General features: G+C 43.2%; 1 protein-coding gene across 1 annotated transcript in view; it reads right to left on the reverse strand.

Moving 5' to 3' along the window:
• Positions 1-21165, reverse strand: part of RNF41 (ring finger protein 41) — a 34070-nt gene extending 12905 nt beyond the window's left edge. Inside the window, exons 1-2 of the mRNA XM_072135078.1 lie at positions 20858-21165; positions 3376-3487 (exon numbers count right to left, since the gene is read on the reverse strand). Coding sequence (XP_071991179.1) covers positions 3376-3465 — 90 coding nt within the window. The 5' untranslated portion in view covers positions 3466-3487; positions 20858-21165. The remainder of the gene's footprint in view (positions 1-3375; positions 3488-20857) is intronic.
• Positions 21166-21919: the final 754 nt, after the last annotated feature.

Here is a 21919-nt window from a genome sequence, read left to right on the forward strand (position 1 = left end):
ATTATGCATCTTAGCCTCTAAGGCACTTTCAAGGTCCCCTGCGTCACCCTCAGCCTATGCAGGCTACCACTTCTGCAGAGATGTAATACAATGCCGGTCACCCAGAATAGACATATGTGCTCATACCAGATACTGCAAGCATAGAGCATAAAGACCTACATTGCTTTCATCATATTACCGTCGTAACCAGGGGCGGACTGGGAATTTAAAGTGGCCCTGGAAAAAATGGTAAAAGTGGCCCCATTCTGTGGGCGGGGTCAAAACAGGTGGGCGTGGCCTTGTGTTGTGGGTGGAGTTACTAAACTCCATAAAAACTGTTTATAGATGGTCTAAATCAACATGTACATCGCAGAGAAAGAGACTCATACTGCCTCCTTGTAAAGGAATAACACTTCTATTTTAAGAGCACACAACTTAAAGGGGTTGTCCAAGTTTTAAAAAAAAAACTATATGTGGCCGGGAGCGGGCTGACTAAAACAATAAAGCTGTACTTACCTCCTGGTGCCGTCCCGTATCCAGCGCTGCTGTCGCTCCGGTCCGGGCGCCATGTAAACAAACATGGCCGCCGGAGCAGCGCTGGACTCAGTTCCGGCCGGAACCCAACAACCTTCCGGCCCCCATACACAATGCTGTGTATAGGGACGGATAGGCGTACCCGGCCACGGCCGGCCGGAAGCTGAGTCCAGAGCTGCTCCGGCGGCCATGTTTGTTTACATGGCGCCCGGACCGGAGTGACAGCAGCGCTGGATACCGGAGGTAAGTACATCTTTATTATTTTAGGCAGCCTGCTCCCGGCCACATATATTTTAGTTTTTTTTTAAAACTCGGACAACCCCTTTAATACTGCCATATATGTACACTAAAAACATACTACAATACCTTCTCTGATAAACAAGAATGTTAATACTGCCCCCTGTGTACAGGGATATAACTACTATTACACTGCCCCCTGTGTACAGGGATATAACTACTATTACACTGCCCCCTGTGTACAGGGATATAACTACTATTACACTGCCCCCTGTGTACAGGGATATAACTACTATTACACTGCCCCCTGTGTACAGGGATATAACTACTATTACACTGCCCCCTGTGTACAGGGATATAACTACTATTACACTGCCCCCTGTGTACAGGGATATAACTACTATTACACTGCCCCCTGTGTACAGGGATATAGCTTCTATTACTAGTAGACAGCCCCAGCCCCCGGTATACGCCCCAGCCCCCGGTATACGCCCCAGCCCAGTACATAAAATTAAAAACACATGAAACGCACCTCTCCGACGCTGCGCCCCCACTTGATCCGGTCCGGCCGCGGTGACAGCTCCGTACGGGCCGGCGTCGCACAGACCATGACGTTGGCAAGCGGCTGACGTCATGCTCTGTGCGACGCCGGCCCGTACGGAGCTGTCACCGCGGCCGGACCGGATCAAGTAGGGGCGCAGCGTCGGGGCGTCGGAGAGGTGAGTTTCATGTGTTTTTAATTTTTCACCGGCCCCAACAGTACAGGACCGGCCCGGACCGACCCTAAACCAATCGGCCCACCGGGATTTCTCCCGGTGGGTCTTATGGCCAGTCCGCCCCTTGTCGTAACATGCTGACGAGATTCTTGGAGGATGTAACCTTAGTTTATCGCTTGGTACTGTGCAGAGAGGACGGAAACATCAAGACACCGGCTAGCCCATGTGACTGGTGCTCCCGAAACCCGGAGGGGCATTAAAGTGTGCACTTGGCAGAACTGATTAGTGTTTATAGCAGAGAGTGATTTAAGAAAATATACCATCAAAATCAAGCACAATAACTTGATAGCTTCAGGCACTAGTAATCTTATATTTGTTATCCAAGGCCTCCTTCCTTCTATAATAAACTTGTACAATTATTCTTATAGTTCTGCAGCTTGTGAAGCTACAGCACTGAGGGTCTCTAAAACGCCCACCAGTGCCCCTCAGTGCTGTAGCTTCAGAGGTTGTTCCAGTAAGCAGTGAAGGTCTCCTTTGCCCTTCTGCTAGATTACACATAGTGAGGGAGAAGAGAGCAGGCAGAGGGTGAGGAATGTTCTGTTCATTGTAAAAACCTGTGATGCCCCAGCACGGAGGAGTTCACTACCATAATTTTAAGAGTTGATTTAGAAGGAAGGAGGCCATGGAAAACAAATTCAAGAAGATTACCACAGTCAGTGTGTCACTGGTTTATCCATGCTTAATAGCAAAATACTGAGCCAAATACGAGTTATTGAAATGAAAACTAACATTTTGCATTATCGCACAATGGACAAAGCACCTATATAGAAATTTCAACAATACAATAGGATAACAACTTTTAAAGGGAATTTGGAGGGTTTTTTTTTTTTTTACATGGGTGAAGTTTCACAACCTGTAATTTCATGGTAAAGGTGCTGTCGGACCATTTGTGTTCCGTTTTTAACCCCTTCCTGCTCAGCGGCGTATATATCCGCCACTGAGATGATGCCGGCTCTGCTCTGGATCGGAGCCGAACCGCCATCGGCAAACACGGGGTGCCGGCTGCAACATATAGCCGACACCCCAGTGTAACATGTTAAATGCAATACAATAAAAAGTGATCAAAAAAAACATATGTACTCCAGAAGATACTGGTGCAAAGTAAAACATGTCCCACATAAAACAAGCCATCAACCAGCTCCGTAGCCAAAAAAGTAAAAATGCTAAATGATCGATTTTTCCCCACATTACGGTTTTATTTGACAAATTTTGTAAAATGTAAGAAAATATATTCAAGTCTGGTTTACCTGAAATTGTATCGACCCATAGAATAAAGATAACATAATTATTAGGCTAAACGGTGAACACCAAAAATAAAAAAAAAAATTTTAAAGAAAAAGTAAAAATGTAGCCTACAAAAGGAGGCAACGAGAAAACTAAAATTCTGGCAGCTGCAGGGCGCTCCTTCCCATCATAAAACAAGTAACTGCCACATTTTTATCTTTTGGAAATGTGTAAATTTTAGGGCTAAATAAATGTATAACCAGCATAATTTGACCATTCTAAATTTCACCTCCATTTTGATTCAATTACTATGAAGATCTCAAGGGGTTAACAATCTCCCTAAAAGCGGTTTCTGATAGTTTGAGGGGTGCAGATTTGAAAATGGGTTGGTTATATGGTCCCGGTCCCCACAATCTAGTCACTACCAGTATGTTTTGGAGTGTGGGAGGAAACCAGAGGAAAACATACAAACTCTTTGCAGGTGTTGACCTGGATGGTACTTGAACCCAGGACCCCAGCGCTGCAAGGCTGTAGTGCTAACCACTAGACCACAATTACTGGGAGACTATGGAATGGAAACAGAAATGACAGACATGACTCTTTCCCAGGATGAAGTAACACTTACTTGAACTGGCTCCTCCAAAACCCCACTGCAGATGGGGCAGATAAGATCTTCGTCCACATCACCCTGGAAGCGTGTTACATCATACCCCATCGCTCATCACCAACACTTAACACTGGATAGAGGAAAAAAAAAAAAAAAAAAAGGGTAATAAAGTTAAAAAGGTAATAATAATCCATAATGTATATATTACATTGTAAAACACCCATTTATCTTAGATTTTTGATAAACATGTCATTTGATGTGTCAATCTACTACAGGTAGCACCAAGAATGCAGGCTACTCGCACCCATAATATGGAGGGTGTCCCCAGTTATAAGTCAAGCACTGAACAACTTGTACATCTTGAACTGCGATAAAAACATTAATTTTATTTAACAACCATTGGGTCCCCTTTAGTTTGTGCATTGTTAGAAGAGGGATCCTTGTAGTTGGAGGCTCCTGATCCTGCATACACTTGCCATGATTCAGCTGTGAAGCACTAGGTTCTTTCTAGATTCTTGGGTTACATTTTACATACAGTGATACAGTAAGATTGTGTTCACAGCGTCACAGAAACATCTCTTCTGCTGAATAAGAGGCAGCAAAGTATACAAAAAGGACCATCCCCACAAAGGAATTTTATTCTTCATACAAGCCCTGCTTATACAGGCTATACCCCCATGCTCTGGATGCCCTCATAAACAGTGTCCATATAAAAACTAAAACACTCATAAAATATTCATCTCCTCCCAATCCTGTAACATTTGGCCCAGATACAAGTGGAACACACTGAAGAGCTGATGTGGGTCTTTTAAAGCCCAGCAGCACATACAGAAGCCAAGCACCAGTACCCAGGATGCATCATAGCTTTACCCCTTACTATACACAGTGATAATTGAAAGTCTGGGACAGCAATGAACTGTCTCCGTCTGATCTATAGTCCAAGAGTTGCTGATTGCTCTCTCCTCATTCACTGGACACTTGTATTCCTCACAGAGAAGGCGGAAACAGTTTATTGCCGTGTATACACTAAGGCAGTGATGGCTAACCTATGGCACTGGTGCCAGAGGTGGCACTCAGAGCCCTTTCTGTGGGCACTCAGGCCATCAGCAGAGATGAGTCCAGGTATCTTCCTGCAGTCCCAAACAACCCAGGACTTGCTGTGCACAGAGCTATTAAAGTGACAGGACTACCTGGGACTATTTTCTGCTTTATTGGTGCCTCAGGTGCTGGTATCAATGAAAACTGTGACAGAGCAGGGAGTATAAATCACACATTACATTTCTGTGTTGGCACTTTGCGATAAATAAGCGGATCTTGGTTGCAGTTTGGGCACTCGGTCTCTAAAAGGTTTGCCATCACTGCACTAAGGGATGTGGCCATGACGCATGGGTACTGGTGCTCCTGGGCATCTGTAGATGCTGTTGGACTTAAAAAGTGTTATACATTGACCCGCGGCTATAGAATGGAAGGGTTGGCAAGTACGCTTAAATTATATTTTTAATAGGTTTTCATTCGTTAGGTAGAGTCTCAGGTAGTCACAATCACAGCTAAATAGACATGGTTATAGGTATTTTTCTGCCAAGAGCTCAATTTGACCATCACTCTAGATATGTTTAGTCTACAATTCCTATCCTTTATATAATGCAGTCAGCTATTTTAAGAAGTCAAAACTAATGAGCAACTCCTTGTTCATGTTGATATTTAGACATGTCACTGTGACAGCCAAACAAACAAACTCGTGGCGAGGAACAACAGTAAAATGACAAGAGCTTTATCCCCCTTTAGAATTTTGTCACCCAATTCTGAAAGGAAGCGAATTCCAGCAATGAACAGTGTGACAGATTTGTCAAAAGAGGGAAATGTAGTCATTTCACAAAATAAGTCAATATACTGTATAATGTCAAAATTAGAACGAGACCTGACTAAATGCATTTTTATTCGGGATGTTGTTAACTCTTGATACCGTTGTACAACAGACTTGTGATGGAGGTTTTTTTTTTTTCTATACCCTGCGGATGGTTTGAGCATGATCCGATTCAGGGAAAATAAGCAGTATTAGATTATTACAATCTCCTCATATATAATTCTCATTTACAGCATATCTAGGTCAATTGGATGCAAATTAAATGCATTGAAGTCTGGATTTTGACCCTGCAGCAATCTCTGCATTACAGACAGACTGTACACATACACTCCCGCAACATCTTTAGAGGAGGGGGAAGGAAAAAAAACATTTGTGGAAAAGGCACAATAAAATAAAGGGAAATGAGGATTTTCTACAGTAATAATCCATTGTGTTTAGCATTTAAACAATTGCTGGCAGCTTGGAGATGTCTTCTCTCATTGCCACAATGTTACTTTGCACAACTTCATATGAGACATTAGCAGCGCTTTTCATAGGCCAGAGATGGCAAACCTTTTAGATGCCAAGTGCCCAAACTACAACCAAAAACCACATATTTTTCACAAAGTGCCAATGCGACAATTTAAGCAGTAACTTATTGCTCCCTGCTCTTTCACTGGATTAAATTGTATAGGCACCTGAGGACACCAATACAGTAGAAGAAGTTTGGATTATCATTGTAGCTTCTTTCAAGGGTCCTGGGCTGCCTGGGACTGCAAGAGGCCTTGAGTCCTGTCTAGCAAACTCTGCCCTGGGAAGAGTGCCCATATATAGGGCTCAGAGTGCCAAATCTGGCACCACTGTCATAGGACATTGTAGCTAGACCTAAAGCGGTATAAAGGATTTTAGAGTAGCTCCATCCACTTGAGGGATCTGGAAAGCAATAGTTCACACCTCTGCCAAGAACTGCAAAACCGGAGATTGTCCTCTGAGATACAGTGGAGATCAGGTCCTCGCAAACTCTGAAAAATTGGATATTTTGTTAAAATATGGAAGAAAAAAAAAAATGTTCAGACTAGGTTGAAAACCTATAAGCCAATGCTACTTTTAGCAATACTGCCCAGCACGCTACCTGAACGTTAGTAAAAAGAGACACTTCAAGGTGAAATACATCTAGTCATTTACTAAAACACCCACTTAGTCTAGTTTCAGATGAGGGTATTTAAGCCAAATCCAGGTGTGGATCATAAAAAACAGATTGTAAAAAAACTTACTTCTGTAACATAACCTAAAACAGTGTACAAGAAACTGCTGCAATTCTGAACTTACTTGCCATCAAAAACCAGAAAGCTGCCCACTGGATCACATTCATCCATCCACACGCTGGCTTTCATATGACACAAGGAGCTGCACTGGACAGGTCATGAAAGCTTCTTATGGTTTCAGTCGTAGATCGCCACCTCTGTGACTCAGAAACCTTACGGGACCTCAGAATCATCTCATAAAGTAGGAGCAAGTTAATACTTCATCTTTTACAGATTTCTATAAGCAAGGACTACTCACCATTACAGGTATAGAAGAAACAGAAAAGACCAGCATGCACACCTTCATATAAATATTCTCCAGGGATCACAATGGTCAGTAATGCATTAATCACTTAGCTCATTACTGTACAATGAAAGCTTTGCTAAAGATGCGTCAAATACATAAGCCATTCATAGATAAAATACAGCCATTTACCAGCCCAAGTGCAGAATCCTACACACACAAACAAAAAAAAAAACTTTTACTAGACTAAAATCCTGGACATATGGGAAAGTATAAAACTCTGAAACTCTTAACCCTTTATCACCGCCACTAGTTTTCAGCTTAATGACCAGACTCGATTTTTCGAATCTGACAAGTGTCACGATAATTGGTTAAAACGTTCCGTAGTTATAACATAACCAAGTGATTTTGAGATTTACATTTTACAACTATCTTGTATGTATTGTCACAATGTGCAGGCTATAAAAAATGTTAAAAATTTTTTGGTAATGCGAACATATGAGGGCTTATTATTTGCAGGATTACATACAATGTATAAATAATTTATTTTTTTGGGGGGGTCTATAGCTTATTCATTAGATTTTATTAACCATTTCAAAGGGAAACAAACAAAATTATACATTTTTATTTTGGATTTTCAGCACACTGTGATACCTCATTTATATAGTTTTTCTTATCTTTGCTCAATTTACTGAGCAAAACCAATATTAGAGAAAATCAATTTTTCTTTTACTATCGACAACTTTTAAGGGGCATAACTTCTGTATTTTCCAGTGACAGGTCTAGTTGAGGGGTTATTTTTTGCGAAAAAGTTGTTCTTTTCAGTCGTATCATAAAAGGGCATGTAACTTTTCGATAATTTTTTAGAACATTTTTTTAGGGTATTTGGATCAAAAATTGTATACTGCGGGAAGTCTTTCGTGTGTTTTTTTTACGTTGTTCACCGAGCAGGTTCAATATTGTTTAAGATTTATTGTACAGTGATATGGACACGGCGATACCAAATATGTATTTTGTGTGTTCTTGTGTTTTATATACTTAATTTGGATTTTATAAGTAATTGGGCTGATTAGGGGACTTATTTAATTATAAAATGATTTTTACATTTTTCACTCCTGGACTTGAACAAGCGTTCATCTGATCATCTGTTCAAGTCTATACACTGCAATACATTGTACACTGCAATACAAGTGTCAGTAACTGAAAATGCTGAGCCGGCGGTCTCCGGGCACGCACCAGATGCCGCAAAATGGATCACCGACACCAGGGGGAGTCCGGTCCATTACAGCAGACACCAGTGAGACCCAATGTCCCGAAATCTTCTTGTGATTAAAATACACCGAATGCCAACAACCCAATGTTAAATATGTATGTATGCATGCATGCATGTTGTGGTGGTGGGTCACCATGCCTAAATCTGTGAGTCCCCTCCCTATGCAAGAAGTGTGTATGGCCCAGTTCAGAACAATGGTTCTGTTTGTAGTCTTAACCTAGTAGATCAGATTGGACTACAGATTTCTACAACTCATCTAAATGAGCCCATTAGCCAAATCCACAGAACCAAACAAAGGTCACACTATTTGCTTGTGCAACAGAGGTTCCGCGAACGAGCCAGACTGCAAGACTAATGCATGTGTCATTTATGTAACGTGGGCTGCTAGAGGTCTGTAAGCAACCGGTTTTGTATATGGACTGCACAGTGAGCAATATGAACGGCTTCCTATCTTTCTCTGTGGAAACAGTCTTCTGATGCCCTGCACAGCACTTGGGGCCCATGGGGCTTCCATCCATCTTTATTAGTTGAGCTGGAAGCTGGACACAGTGACCACAAAACAACTAATATTAAGCGTTAAATTATTCTCAGGAGAAGAGAGAAATGAAGCTGCAAGGTCCTCTGAATACACTCCAAATGCATTGAGGCTCAAGACGACCATCACACTGTTCTACCAGGAGTGGAGTATACAATTTCAAAAAGAAAGAAAATAAAAATTGTTGCTAAAATTAATAAAGCTTAAACCCTACACATGTTTTCAGGCCCATTAAGTGAGAGTTGCTTCCCTGGAACCATTTAAACTCATGTCTTTTGTTTAAATGTTTTATTATTTCGTTCATTTGTTATATGATCCTCTGTGAGAATATGCTGAAGAATTCAAACATGAAGGAAAAGATGGACATGGACAGCGATTCTAATGGAGTTTGGGCACCATGATATATATACCGTAAATACTCGAGTATAAGCCACAGCCCCGCCCCCTGTAGTATACAGCCAGCCCAGTACTGGAAAAAAAAACAACTTATATACTCACCCTCCGGTGGCACATTTTTTGTGCTCAAAAACTCGGCTTATACACGAGTATATAGGGTATATAGAATATAGCTTTAGGAGATAAAAATAAATAAATCATTGAACTGAAACCATTACTCTCCAATACCAGAGAAGATGAGCCACATGCCATACTGTTTAGAGCTCCAGTAAATGTGACTGTAGTCGATAAGTAATGGCAAGACATATATAAAGATGCATCATTTACAACCTGCTCTACTTTGATCCTATGATTGCACCTTACACTATGTCAGCGCATCATACTGAAGTGTCTGATGAATCCTTACATCATGAATGGACACAATGGAGACTTTAGGAGCCAGTTAGATGATGCTTAATGGCCGCAGAGGGAATGGGAAAAAACCTAGTGTTACTGTAAAAATATATACAGAATTTAGTATTTTTAGCTCACCCACGTTGGCTACAAATACAATGTCACTGCTCGTTCCCTCCCTAAGCCAGGTACATATGCATAGGAAACATTGAAGTCTAAAAACAGCATGGGCAGCATTAAAGGGCTTTTCCCACGAATACAAGTTAGGCCCCATCCACAGGATAGAACCTAACTTGCTGATCGGTGGGGGTCTCAGTGATGATATACCCACAGATCACGAAAAATAGGGGGTCTGAGGGGGTCCCATGTACGTCAGTCAGACCCCTCATAGCTCCATGAGTGTAATGGAGCAGAAAAAGATTAGGAGAAGAACGGTCATGCGCTGCCGTCTGCTCAATTACTCTCATGGAGCGACAAGTGGTCCGAATGAGGTACGCGAGACCCCAACTGAGACCCCCCCAAATATCAGCAAGTTGGTCCCTGTCCACAGGAATAAGAGCCTTTACCAATGAGTTTTTACTCATGGATCATGATTAAGACTGCCAAGTCAAAACATGTTGGGCCTACTTGTTTTTTAACCATACAAATTAAAGGGGTTGGCCACTTTACCTCATGTTTTCTGTAATGTGTATGCAAGTGTGGAAGGCCAGCATATTACCAATACACATTGATTAAGTTCTGCTCCGTTTCTTGGTAAGCCTCGTCTTTTACCTCATCAGCCAGAGATTCCTGACCATAGAATGGCCGCAGATGAGGGTCATGTAACTTTTCATGAACAAACACCAGTTAGAGATCACATGACCCTCTATCTGAGGCCATTTTATAAACAGAAACGCCTGAGGTAAAAGACAGGAGGCTTCACTTCACATATCAAGAAAGCAGAGAAGAACTTTAAATCAATGTGTATTGATTAGTTATGTAATATCTTGCCCCCCACACATTACCAAAAACAAGTTAGGTGGACAACTTTAAGAGGATTTTTAGGGTTCATTCACAAGGCGCAAGTTCATTCCCCAACCCCCAGGGGTGGGCTTGATCGACAACAAGCACCCATTGTTTTTCATTGTGTACTTGCCAAACAAGACACTATTACAGGCGGTCCCCTAATTAATGACGGACCCCTAGTTAAAGACGGACCTCTCTACCCACTGTGACCTCTGGTGAAGCTCTCTGGATGCTTTACTATAGTCCTAGACTGCAATGATCATTGGAAGGGCTTTTTTATGAAGCTTTATTGATAACCCTTGGTACCATTACAGCAAAACATTTTTAAAATCCGATTGTTACTGGGGCAAAAAAATTAAAAATAAATAAAAATTTGCCTGAAACTACAATTATAAAATATACAGTTTCAATTTACATACAAATTCAACTTAAAAGGGAACCTACCACCACAAATCTACCTATAAAAGGTAGATCGGGTGGTAGGTGGATCAATGGGACGTGAGGATAGCCCTTTTAAGGGCTAATCCTCACGCCCCCACACTTTTTGTAGTAACTTTTATCAACCTTTTATGCTAATTTTATTATGCGGCTACGGGGGCGTGGAGTAGCCGCATCTGAGGTTACACCATGCCCCGATAGCCTCTTTTCCTCCTACTCACCATCTTCGGCGCGCAGCTGCTCGTAGCTGCGCGCCCTCGTCCAACGATCCTGCAGTCTGCGTATGCTCAGAACAGCAGGCCCGCGCCTGCGCGGTCGCTGCTCCGAAGCCGGGGCTGCACAGGCGCGGGCCTGCTGTTCTGCGCATGCGCAGACTGCAGGATCGTCGGACGAGGGCGCGCAGCTACGAGCAGCTACGAGCCGAAGATGGTGAGTAGGAGGAGAAAAGAGGCTACCGGGGTGTGGAGTAGCCGCCTCGTGTAACCTCAGATGCGGCTACTCCACGCCCCAGTAGCCGCATAATAAAATTTGCTAAAAAAATAAAAAAAAAGTGCGGGGACGTGAGGATTAGCCCTTAAAAGGGCTATCCTCCCGTCCCATTGATCCACCTACCACCCTATCTACCTTTATAGGTAGATTTGTGGTGGTAGGTTCCCTTTAAGAACAAACCTATGGAAGCCATCTTGCACGCAACTTGGGGACTGTCTGTATTGCTTAAGTTACATTTGACCACTTCGTCCAAAAACTACAAATAGGGTTCACATAATCAAATACACGCGCAATAGGTCACTGCAGTAACTCCTGATTCACACAACATCAAAAAAACTGTATATACTAAATAAATTGTACCGATGTAGTTAAAGGAGGAAAAAAAAAAAAAAAAAAAAAAAAAAAAAAAGCAAAAATAATGGGCACTCAGGCATTGCTTCCACAAAAATTTAATAAAAACAATTTGTTTCCTGTTTTAAAAGAAACTTTTTGTAATACATTGTACATTTTGCACCTCAGCCCCATTCAGTGATGTGATAAATGTGTCATCGCGGGACTGTAATGCAAAAGCAGCAGTCACCTCAGCACTGCCACCACTCAAAGCAAGGCTGCTGGTGACAATCTTAAAATAAACCCATTGAAAACCCATTGCTTTCTTTTACAGGATATCACTTTGTACATGGCCTGCAAGCAGTAGGCGCTTATTACTTTCCTTAACATTGTTCATTTTTAGAACACAATGACCATGTAAAGTAGCCAAGAGCCTGAAACCAAGTAGTCAAAGATCCATAAAAGCTAATATACAGAATAGTAGACAAATGTACTGGAGAAATGACTATACGGTAAATAAAAATCTCACATTGTTACAATAAATGTGAAATCATTCAGTTCTGATGAAAATATGGTTTACCGGACACAGAAAGAAAGATGCAAAAAGCGAATCCCCCCCGGATTCCCCAACCTGTGTACACATTGCCAAGTATACGTGTAGTCTTATTGTATAGAGGGAGCTAGAAAGCAAAAAGTTGAATTATTCTTACCGTTAATTCCTTTTCCATTAGTCCACCATGACGGCCCCACATGGAGGATGACCCTTGACCATGCAGGGACAGGAAGCGGAGAGGTTAAAACACCCCCCCCCCCCTGCATCCACATACCAGTGGCTTCCAATAACGAACCTTGGCACTGAATACAACCCATTTATTATATGTTTCATTCACATACAATATAGTCATAAAACATTTACAGCAATAATATGACATAGGGTGGGAATATACATGGGCCGTCATGGTGGACTAATGGAAAAGGAATTAACGGTAAGAATAATTCAACTTTTCCCCTAGCGTCCCCCATGACGGCCCCACATGGAGATATAACAAATAACCATTTCTTTTTAGGGGGGGGACAACAGCCTGTAAAACCTTTCTACCAAAGGCTAACTCTCTAGCACAATGTAAGTCTAGTCTGTAATGTTTTGCAAAAGTCATGTGGCTGGACCAAGTAGCTGCTCTACAGATCTCCTCTATTGACGCTCCTCTCTTCTCTGGCCAGGATGCTGCCATGGCCCGAGTTGAGTGCGCCTTAACCTTCCCCGGGGTCTCTAATTGTTGAGTTGCATATGCTGCTCTGATTACTGATTGGATCCATCTTGCAATCGATGCTTTGGAGGCTTTTTTGCCTTTATTTCTACCCCCATATTGAAGAAGGATATTGTGATCCTGACGCCAAGATTCAGTCTGTTTGAGATATTGTAACAGAGCTCTTTTAACATCCAGGGAGTGCCAGGCCATCTCTTTTGGATTTTTGGGTTCCTGGCAGAAAGAAGGCAGGATGATTTCCTGATTCCGATGAAAGTCAGATGAAACCTTGGGAATAAAAGTTTTGTCTAGAGTTAATGTTACTCTATCACTGGATATTTTTAAATAAGGCTCTCTAATGGAGAGGGCTTGTATTTCTCCCAATCGTCTAGCTGAGGTTATTGCTACTAAAAAAGTTACTTTTAGGGTCAGATCTTTAATGCTAGCCGATTCTAGAGGTTCAAACGGTGGCCCGGTTAGGTAGTTTAGAACTAAGGAGAGATCCCAGGTAGGAACTCTTTGTTTGAATTGAGGCCTCAACCTGGAGGTGGCCCTAATGAATCTCTTAATCCATCTATGTTCTGCCAGAGGTATATCGAAAAATGCCCCTAAAGCTGATATCTGTACCTTCAGCGTATTGGTTTTTAGCCCCTTTTCGAATCCTGCTTGCAGAAAATCCAGGACCTGAGAAATATTGAGAGATAATTGATTAGGGGTCGCTGTTCCACAGAAAGCTACAAATTTTTTCCATATTTTGGAATATATAGCCAACGTTATCGGTTTACGCCTTAAGTGTAGAGATCACACTGTCTGACAAGCCTTTAGACCTCAATAGTCCCCATTCAGGATCCAAGCCGAAAGCTTCAGGTTTTGCGGGTCTGGATGGTATATGGGTCCCTGATGAAGAAGGTCCTTCCGATATGGGAGTAATATTGGGTCTGCTATTGCTAATGCTTTTAGTGTTGCAAACCAATTCTTCTTGGGCCAAAAGGGAGCTATTACAATCGCTTTTGCTCTGTCCGTGATAATTTTTTGTATCATCTTGGATATCAACGGCATTGGAGGGAAGGCATACATTAAGGGTGCGTCCCACTTGTGACTGAATGCATCTCTCTGACAGATCGAGACATCTCTTTGTAGCGAGAAGAAAAGACCTGTTTTGGTATTCTCCTTGGTAGCGAAGAGGTCTAACACTGGAACTCCCCATCTCTGTGTTATCTGGCCATAGATTTCTTGGTTTAGAGACCATTCGTGATGGTCTATCAACCTCCGACTCAGGAAGTCTGCTACTCCATTCTGACTCCCTTTTAAATGTATAGCTGTTAGGGACAAAATGTTGTTCTCTGCCCAGGTGAAAATTTTTCTTGATAGATGCAACAGGTCTTGACTCCTGGTGCCCCCTTGATGGCGGAGATAAGCTACCGTCGTCACATTGTCTGAATAGACTTTGATATGGGAGTCTTTCAGATATTGAGAAGCTCCCTTTAGTGCTTCCCAGACTGCCTTCAACTCTCGATGGTTTGAGGATTGCTTCTGAGTCGTCAAGGACCATTGCCCTTGAAGATACCTTCCTTCCAGATATGCTCCCCATCCTGACAGACTTGCATCCGTCTGAATGACCTTTATTGGCCAAGGAAACCAGTGAACTCCCTTTTTCAGATTATCTTCTTCTGTCCACCACACTAGGGATGACTTTATGGATGGAGGTAGTTGGATCTTTTGATCTAGGTGCGAGGGATCCTTGTCCCAGGATGACAGAATCCAACTCTGAAAGGTCCTTGTATGACTCTGGCACCATTGGACTGCTCCTATGCAGGCGGTCAGATGCCCCAACACTTTCATTGCCTCTTATTGTGCAAGACTGACGTTGCAGAAATAACAGCATCTTTTGAATCATAAGGCTCCTTTTTTCCTCTGGTAGGAAGGACATCTGGAGACTGGAATTTAGTTGTATACCCAAGAAGACAGTTACTCTGTTGGGGATAAGATTGGACTTTTCCCAATTGATGATCCATCCCAGTTGTTGCAGGGTTGAAATCGTTAGATCCCTGTGTGAGATCAACTCTTCTTCCGTAGTCCCAATTATTAGTAGGTCGTCCAGATATGGAATGATCTTGACGTTTTTCATTCTCAAATGGGCTATTACTTCTATTAAAATTTTGGAGAAAGTCCTTGGGGCTGATGAGACCCCGAATGGTAAGGCCTTGTATTGGAACCTGAAGATTTCTTTTGTTGGAGAGAGGATCGCAAATCTGAGATACTTTTGGGACTGCGGACAAATGGGTACATGGTAATAGGCATCTTTCAGATCTATTGTACATATGAATGCCTGATGAGGGATGAGATTGGTAGCTGAACTGATCTTTTCCAGTTTGAATTTTCTGTAGAGGATGAATTTGTTTAGTGATTTTAGGTTGAAAATTAGTCAGAAGGAGCCATTGGGCTTCTTTATCAGAAACAAAGGGCAGTAATGTCCGGTCAATGTTGCACTCCTTGGTACTGGTACTACAACACCCATCTCTTGAAGTTTCATGACTTCCTGCCATAGTTGAAGAGAAAGAGATCGATTTTGCAGATTTGTTATTACAAATTTTTTGGGAGGAAGGGCTGTTAACTCCAATTTGTAGCCATTCTCCAACAGATTCAGGACCCAGGAATTTGATGTTATCTGTGCCCACTGTTGGTAGAACCCTAGGAGTCTTCCCCCCACTCTGGCGTCATTGCTTTCTGAACGGTTGAGTTGTGTTGCTGGAGCTGAGGAGAAAACCTCTTCCTTTTCCTCCTTTGGGATAGTTCCATCTCCCTTGCTTGCCTTTCCCTTTATAAGGAAATTTCCTTTCTCTTGGCTCACGAAAGGGTTGTTTCTTTGGAAAAGACTTTGTTTCTGGAAACCCTTTCCTCTTGTCTGCAGCCTTCTCTAGAATAGCATCTAGATCTGGTCCGAAAACATATTCTCCCTGAAACGGAATACCACACAATTTGGAACGGAAATCCCCACTCCATTGTCTTAACCATAGCGTACGTCTGGTAGCATTTGAGAGGGCGCCTTCCTTTGCGCTAAACCTTACTCCTTCTGCTGATGCATCCGCTATAAACGCCGTTGCAGATTTTAAAGTTGGCATTGTATCCAAGATGACATCCCTCGGGGTTCCACTTCTAATATGGTTTTCCAACTCCGACAACCAGAAGAACATTGTACGAGCCACAGATGTTGTTGCTATATTGGCTTTAAGGTTTAACATACTAGCCTCCCAGGTTTTCTTCAACAAGCTGTCTGCTTCCCTATCTAATGGATCCTTCAATTGTATCGCATCTTCAAACGGGAGATCCGTCTTTTTTGCAATTTTGGTTACCTGTATATCTACCTTAGGGGGGTTATCCCATAGGCGAGAATCCTGCTCATCAAATATTAAACGGTTCTTAAATTCTCGGGATACCGAAATCCTGTTCTCTGGTTCTCTCCACTCCTCTAAGATTAACTGTTTTAGGGTTTCATTCACTGGAAATACTCTCCTTTTTGCTTTTAGAATACCAAAGAGTTCATCCTGAACTGATTTGGATTCTTCAACATCCTCGATCTTAAGCGTATCTCGTACGGCTTTTAGCAGCGCATCTAAATCTTCAGACAGAAACATATATTTTGATTCCATTTTACATGCCGAGGAGGAGGGAGGTGGTTCCATTTCAAATAATTCTACATTTGATGTGGATGCCTGTTCAGCCTCAGAATCTGATTCTGAAAGGGATTCTACCACTCTGGGTCTTTTGCAAGGTGGCTGTAACTGTGGAATCAATGCAGAAATGGATGAAGACACTGATGACTGAATTTCACTCTTTATGAATCCCCTCATTTCATCCATAAATGACGTTCTTTCTTCTCGCATTAACCCATCAATACATTCCTTGCAGATTGTTTTTTTATAATTAGGTGACAGTTTATTATAACACATATTGCATCTTTTTGAAGACGCTTTTTTCTTCTCCACCTCTTTAGTTTTCTCCTTCTCCTTAGTATCCTGCTAAGAGAGATGGAGATCAGGAATTTACAGAAATCTTTTTTGGTAAAGGAGGATAATCACCCCGTCCCCCCAGATACCCCCGAAACCACTCACAGGAGTTATAGGCGGGGGTTCTGGTAATGTTACATCCATAATCAGGGATTCCATGCCTTCAATCTAAACAGAGTATCACGCATTTAGATAATTTCAAACATAACATGTACTACAAGAAGACAAAACCTGACCTTATACAGAGCTTTTGCCGATTAAAGCTGCACCTGTATAACAGAATAAGGCAATTTAGATATTATACAGCAACATTAAGGTCATAGACCTGACAAAGTACCTTGCACCCACTCTTTAGGAGTGTCACGACCGAGTCACCGCTGATGTAATCCTATAGACCTCAGAGCAGCGTGCAGGTCGACCAGCGCTGGTGTCACGAGTAGATTCTGTAGACCTCAGATCAGCGTGCGCCATTTTTACATTTTTTGGGCGCCCTGCGCCGGCTTCACAGGCCGGGAAACGTCACTTCCGGTGAGACGCGGTCCACCGGAAGTTGTCATCAAGATGGAGGCGCCGGGTGTCTTTGGCTTCCCGGAGCCGCAGGCAGAGCCGGCTGGAGACTTCGTGGGACCAGGAAGAGGAGGCACGGCGCTGATCGCGATCCCAAGTCTCCCAGGATGAAGGTAAGTACCCGCTCCTATTCAAAAACTCCCCCATACAGTCCCACATGGCGGAGACCGGAGGAGTACTCTCCACTCCCTGCCCGTGTAGGGACAGGAAGCCACTGGTATGTGGATGCAGGGGGGGGGGGTGTTTTAACCTCTCCGCTTCCTGTCCCTGCAGGGTCAAGGGTCATCCTCCATGTGGGGCCGTCATGGGGGACGCTAGGGGAAATAAGGAATAGTATAGGCTATGCCGTTTTTTTTTTAATGCATACAACCAAGGGACATGCACATGTATATAATGTTTTTACAAACCTAATACTACTTTTTCAACAGTTGTATCAATTTTATGTCATCTAGAAAGTTTTTTTGGTTGGGGGGATACGTTTTACCAATTATACTTGCCTATAGAGGAGTCCGATAATACACATTGCACTCATGTCTGTGTAGCGATTCAATGACCCTAGAGTAGTACCCCAGCTTCATTGTGCAAGCACCATACCTGTGGCACATGCAGTGTGCTCTTAGTATTATTATCCATTATATGTGTCTCACCATACTGCTTATACAAAGTGCTGATGTCTTTAGGGCACATTTGCTTAGAAATTCGGAAAATGCACTAAAAAGTGCCTTTCCGTGCATAATGCTGCATGCGGCGATTCACTAAGATCATGTACCTGAAATCACCAATGTGTTGCTTCCCAGCACTGGTCCGACAGAGTTCACCATCTTTTTTGTGGTGAACCTTTAACATATGGCGTGTGACACAATTTGCAAGTTAAATACTTGCATACTGAATCAGTCGGACTGACAGCACGCCCTTTATTTGTGTCGCATGGAGGCCAACAAAACTGCGCCGCAAACGGGTCACAAGCGTCACAATATCAGCGCAGACACTTCATAAATACCTGTGCAGGCCGTTTTAGCCTAGAAGAACGTGCACAGTCGGACAAAAGTGTGACCGAAATCCCTTAGTAAATGTGCCCCTATGAGTTTATTTAGTACAGAAAACAATGGATGTTTCCAGGTAATCTACAGTACACTATGGAATAGTATTAGCCTACAGCATGGACAGTGTATACATAGGCCAGGCTACAATGGAAAGACCGTGTCAACCTTTCACACATTTCCTAAAAGAACCTGTCAGCAACTATGGGGCCACTAACCACAAGCATTTTCAAATACAGGCAGAATTAAATATCCCAAAACTACGGTACCTTTATCAGCTCTGCAAATATGGTAGTCTAAGGCCCTGTTCACACCTGCTTTCAGAACTGTTTTTATCTTCCGTCACTAAAACAATAACAGCTGTCTAACAGATATATAAAGGGTGATGGACTTCTGTTGCTTCCCAGGAAGCAGCAGTGCAATTTATTCCATCTCAAATAATGGAAGTGAAACAAACCTAAGTGAAATTAATGGACATTTTAAAAGATCTGTTAGACTTACATAATCACCTTAGTGATTGAAGATAATAGAAGTCTGACCGCAAGCGTGAACTGGGTCTAACATACTCATGTCTTCAACTTGTTTCAAAAGCTACACCCCCCCCCCACGCAACACACACACACACACACACACACACACACACACACACACACACACGTATAATCCATTAGAAATAAAGTTTTTGTTACAGTAGAGCCTCTGGGGTTTAGAAATCAAAACCAGACAACCTCTGTCCCTTCTATCAGCCATTTGTGGAGTTTAATAGCTGAGAGTTTACTGGTCAGAAGTCCCCAGTACCAGTACACTGAGCCGAAGTTGACGCTGGTTTGGGAATGGATGGGAATGTGATTGCCGGGCTAAGGACCCTAAAACTGAGCAGCACTAGGGAATGATGGCCTCTGTGGCCACATTTATCCACATGGGACAGCTCTGTTAAGGCCGCCATACACAGTTCCAACATTTATTCCTCTGATAGAAGGACATGCTGCAGTTTCACACCAAATTGTAGGGGTATAAAGAATCATCCAATGTTGGCACTGCCCCTGCTACTGCACATTTGCACAAGTTTTATGTCTGACATTGCACTGAAAAGCACTGCTTGCACATGTATTTATAGAGTGTCCAGTTTTGTGTCGCGACTGAACTGTGTCTGACAAGACAGAAAAAAAGTGCACCTAAGGGAGTTTGCGCCACAAGTCTACAGCATGAAGTGCACCAAACAAAAAATGACACCCACTTCCAGAGCAGTGCAACCGACTGACAAAGACCTTGCGCCAGGTCTGATTAATCTGACACTCTGCACACTCCACAGGCGAGCTGGACTAGTTTTCCTAAGTGTCGGACAGGGTTTCACTGCATTGTGACTGAGCAGGGTGGATGTGCCAGGAAACGTAGGTAATATCCTACATTTGGCCGTTTTAATGGCAAAAGCACAAGACTTTCAATGGAGAGGAGATGGGTAAGGAGTTCTCACTCCTCCCTGCTGTTTGTGCACAATGGGCCTAATCGCGATAATAAAAAGATTTTGTATTTGCACAATGGATCTTCTTATGTTCTGTTTCCATGCAGTTCTGGAAAGCTTGTATTACATGACCTAAAGACCCATGGACTGGACTCCAAGCATCAAACCCATATATGATGTAAGGAGTCCCAGGTTAGCCCAAAAGTCAGCAGCCAACCGTAATCATGATAATTGGGAGAGAAGAAACTACTTACATCACATATCACACCAGTGCAGAGTCAGGTCCTCAGGGACCTCTGCCCCAGGGTTGGTCCATGAACATTGCAGGGCCATGTTTTTTAGCCTAAGGCTAGGTTTACATATACACAGGATAGTGATACATGCAATGAATGGTACCTCAGTGTCCAATAGACTGCAGATATGAGTAAATTGGGACTATTGGGCACTGAGCCAAGGTCACCATTGCAGAAAAGAGGTTAAAAGCCAAGAGGACTTCAACACAAGAAGCATCGGCTACGGGTATACGTGGTGTGAACGCAGCCCACACGTAACATACATGTTATTACTGCAGGATCATTGGCCAATTTATCATTACTGCACACACAAACTGCCACAGCAGTGAGGATCACAATGACTAGCCCACAGCCTCACTATGAGGTCACACAACCCAGTCCCTTGTGACGTCATAATGTACAGACTGCTGCCGAGGAGGAAAATACTCACAAAGTGCTTCCCACCAGCATGGAATGAAAGTTACCCGTCCTCCTCCGTGCAGCGAGCTTACCCTACAACCACCGTGCTGTGGGGGCGGCCGGGCCCTGCATATAATAACATGTAGCCGGAGTTTCCCCCACCTGCCCAGAGATTTACTTCCTCTAGGGGCCTCCGAGCTCTTCAGCGCCAGCAATGTTATCCGCAAGAACTCACCGAGACCAGCCCCGACCCCAACGGAGCGGACAGCGCCTCCCCCGGGGCAGGGAGTCTCCGGCGCCCGGGCGCTCCGTCTCTCCGTTCACCCCTGACAGAAGCTGACGCCACCACCGGTCTCTGAGCTCTGCTGCTACGCAACCCACAGCCAAGCCACGCCCGTCTGTCCGGTGACTGATGGGTGACGTTAGCCAATCATATGGCAGAGTTCTGAAGACTAGGCGGGGATGTTCCGCTCTTTAGCGAATCAGAAACAAGAAGGGAAAAAGATGGGGCTCAGGCATGGAAGTGTCCTGAGAGAAGGGAGAACCTTTAACTCATTCCTCAGCTTGTGACGTAGAAGAACTCGCGACCAATCAGAGTGTAGTTGCTAGTCAATTGTTTCCATACGTCACCGGTGCGTACAGCCGCTGAGTCCTAATTACGCTTCCGTCTAGAATGGAGCGGCTCCTGGCGGCTCCTCCTGCTCCCTCCCTCCCGCTCCAATCCACACAGTTCAGTAGTGTGTTCCGCCAGGAGGCGCTACATTCAATTCACCGCACTGCAACACTCTCTAGGATCTACAGCAGATGCAATGTACACAGCTCAGCAGCTAAATGGCTGGTGGAATATTATAGGCTGTGTTCACACATGGCGTTTGTGTTCTGAATCGCCATGCAACAGCTGTGAAGAGGAGATTTGCCTAATTAGATTATATTGTGTTTACATTTGTGTTTACAAGATGCAAGGGTAACGCAACATGTTAACATTATGTAAACATTGTGGAATGGATGTCAAAAGATACAGGGCTCACGCCTTAGATCTTTTGGCCAGAGGCCCGGCTACTCCAGGGTCAGCAGGGTCAACAAGCGATTCTTAATAAATTATAATAGTATTTTTGGCGCACTGACCTTTTTGGGGCAAGACCACTGCCCTTTTGTCGGGCTAATTGCAGGAGAGCCAGAAAAACTGTCTGAAACCCTTTATAAATGTGGTGCAGACACTTTTTTTGTGCCAACTACCACAGAATTCTGTCATAGACAGATTAATAAATCTAAATAAATCTATAAATGTATATAAGAC

The sequence above is a fragment of the Engystomops pustulosus genome, chromosome 2 (assembly GCF_040894005.1).
Source record: "Engystomops pustulosus chromosome 2, aEngPut4.maternal, whole genome shotgun sequence".
Classification (NCBI taxonomy): domain Eukaryota; kingdom Metazoa; phylum Chordata; class Amphibia; order Anura; family Leptodactylidae; genus Engystomops; species Engystomops pustulosus.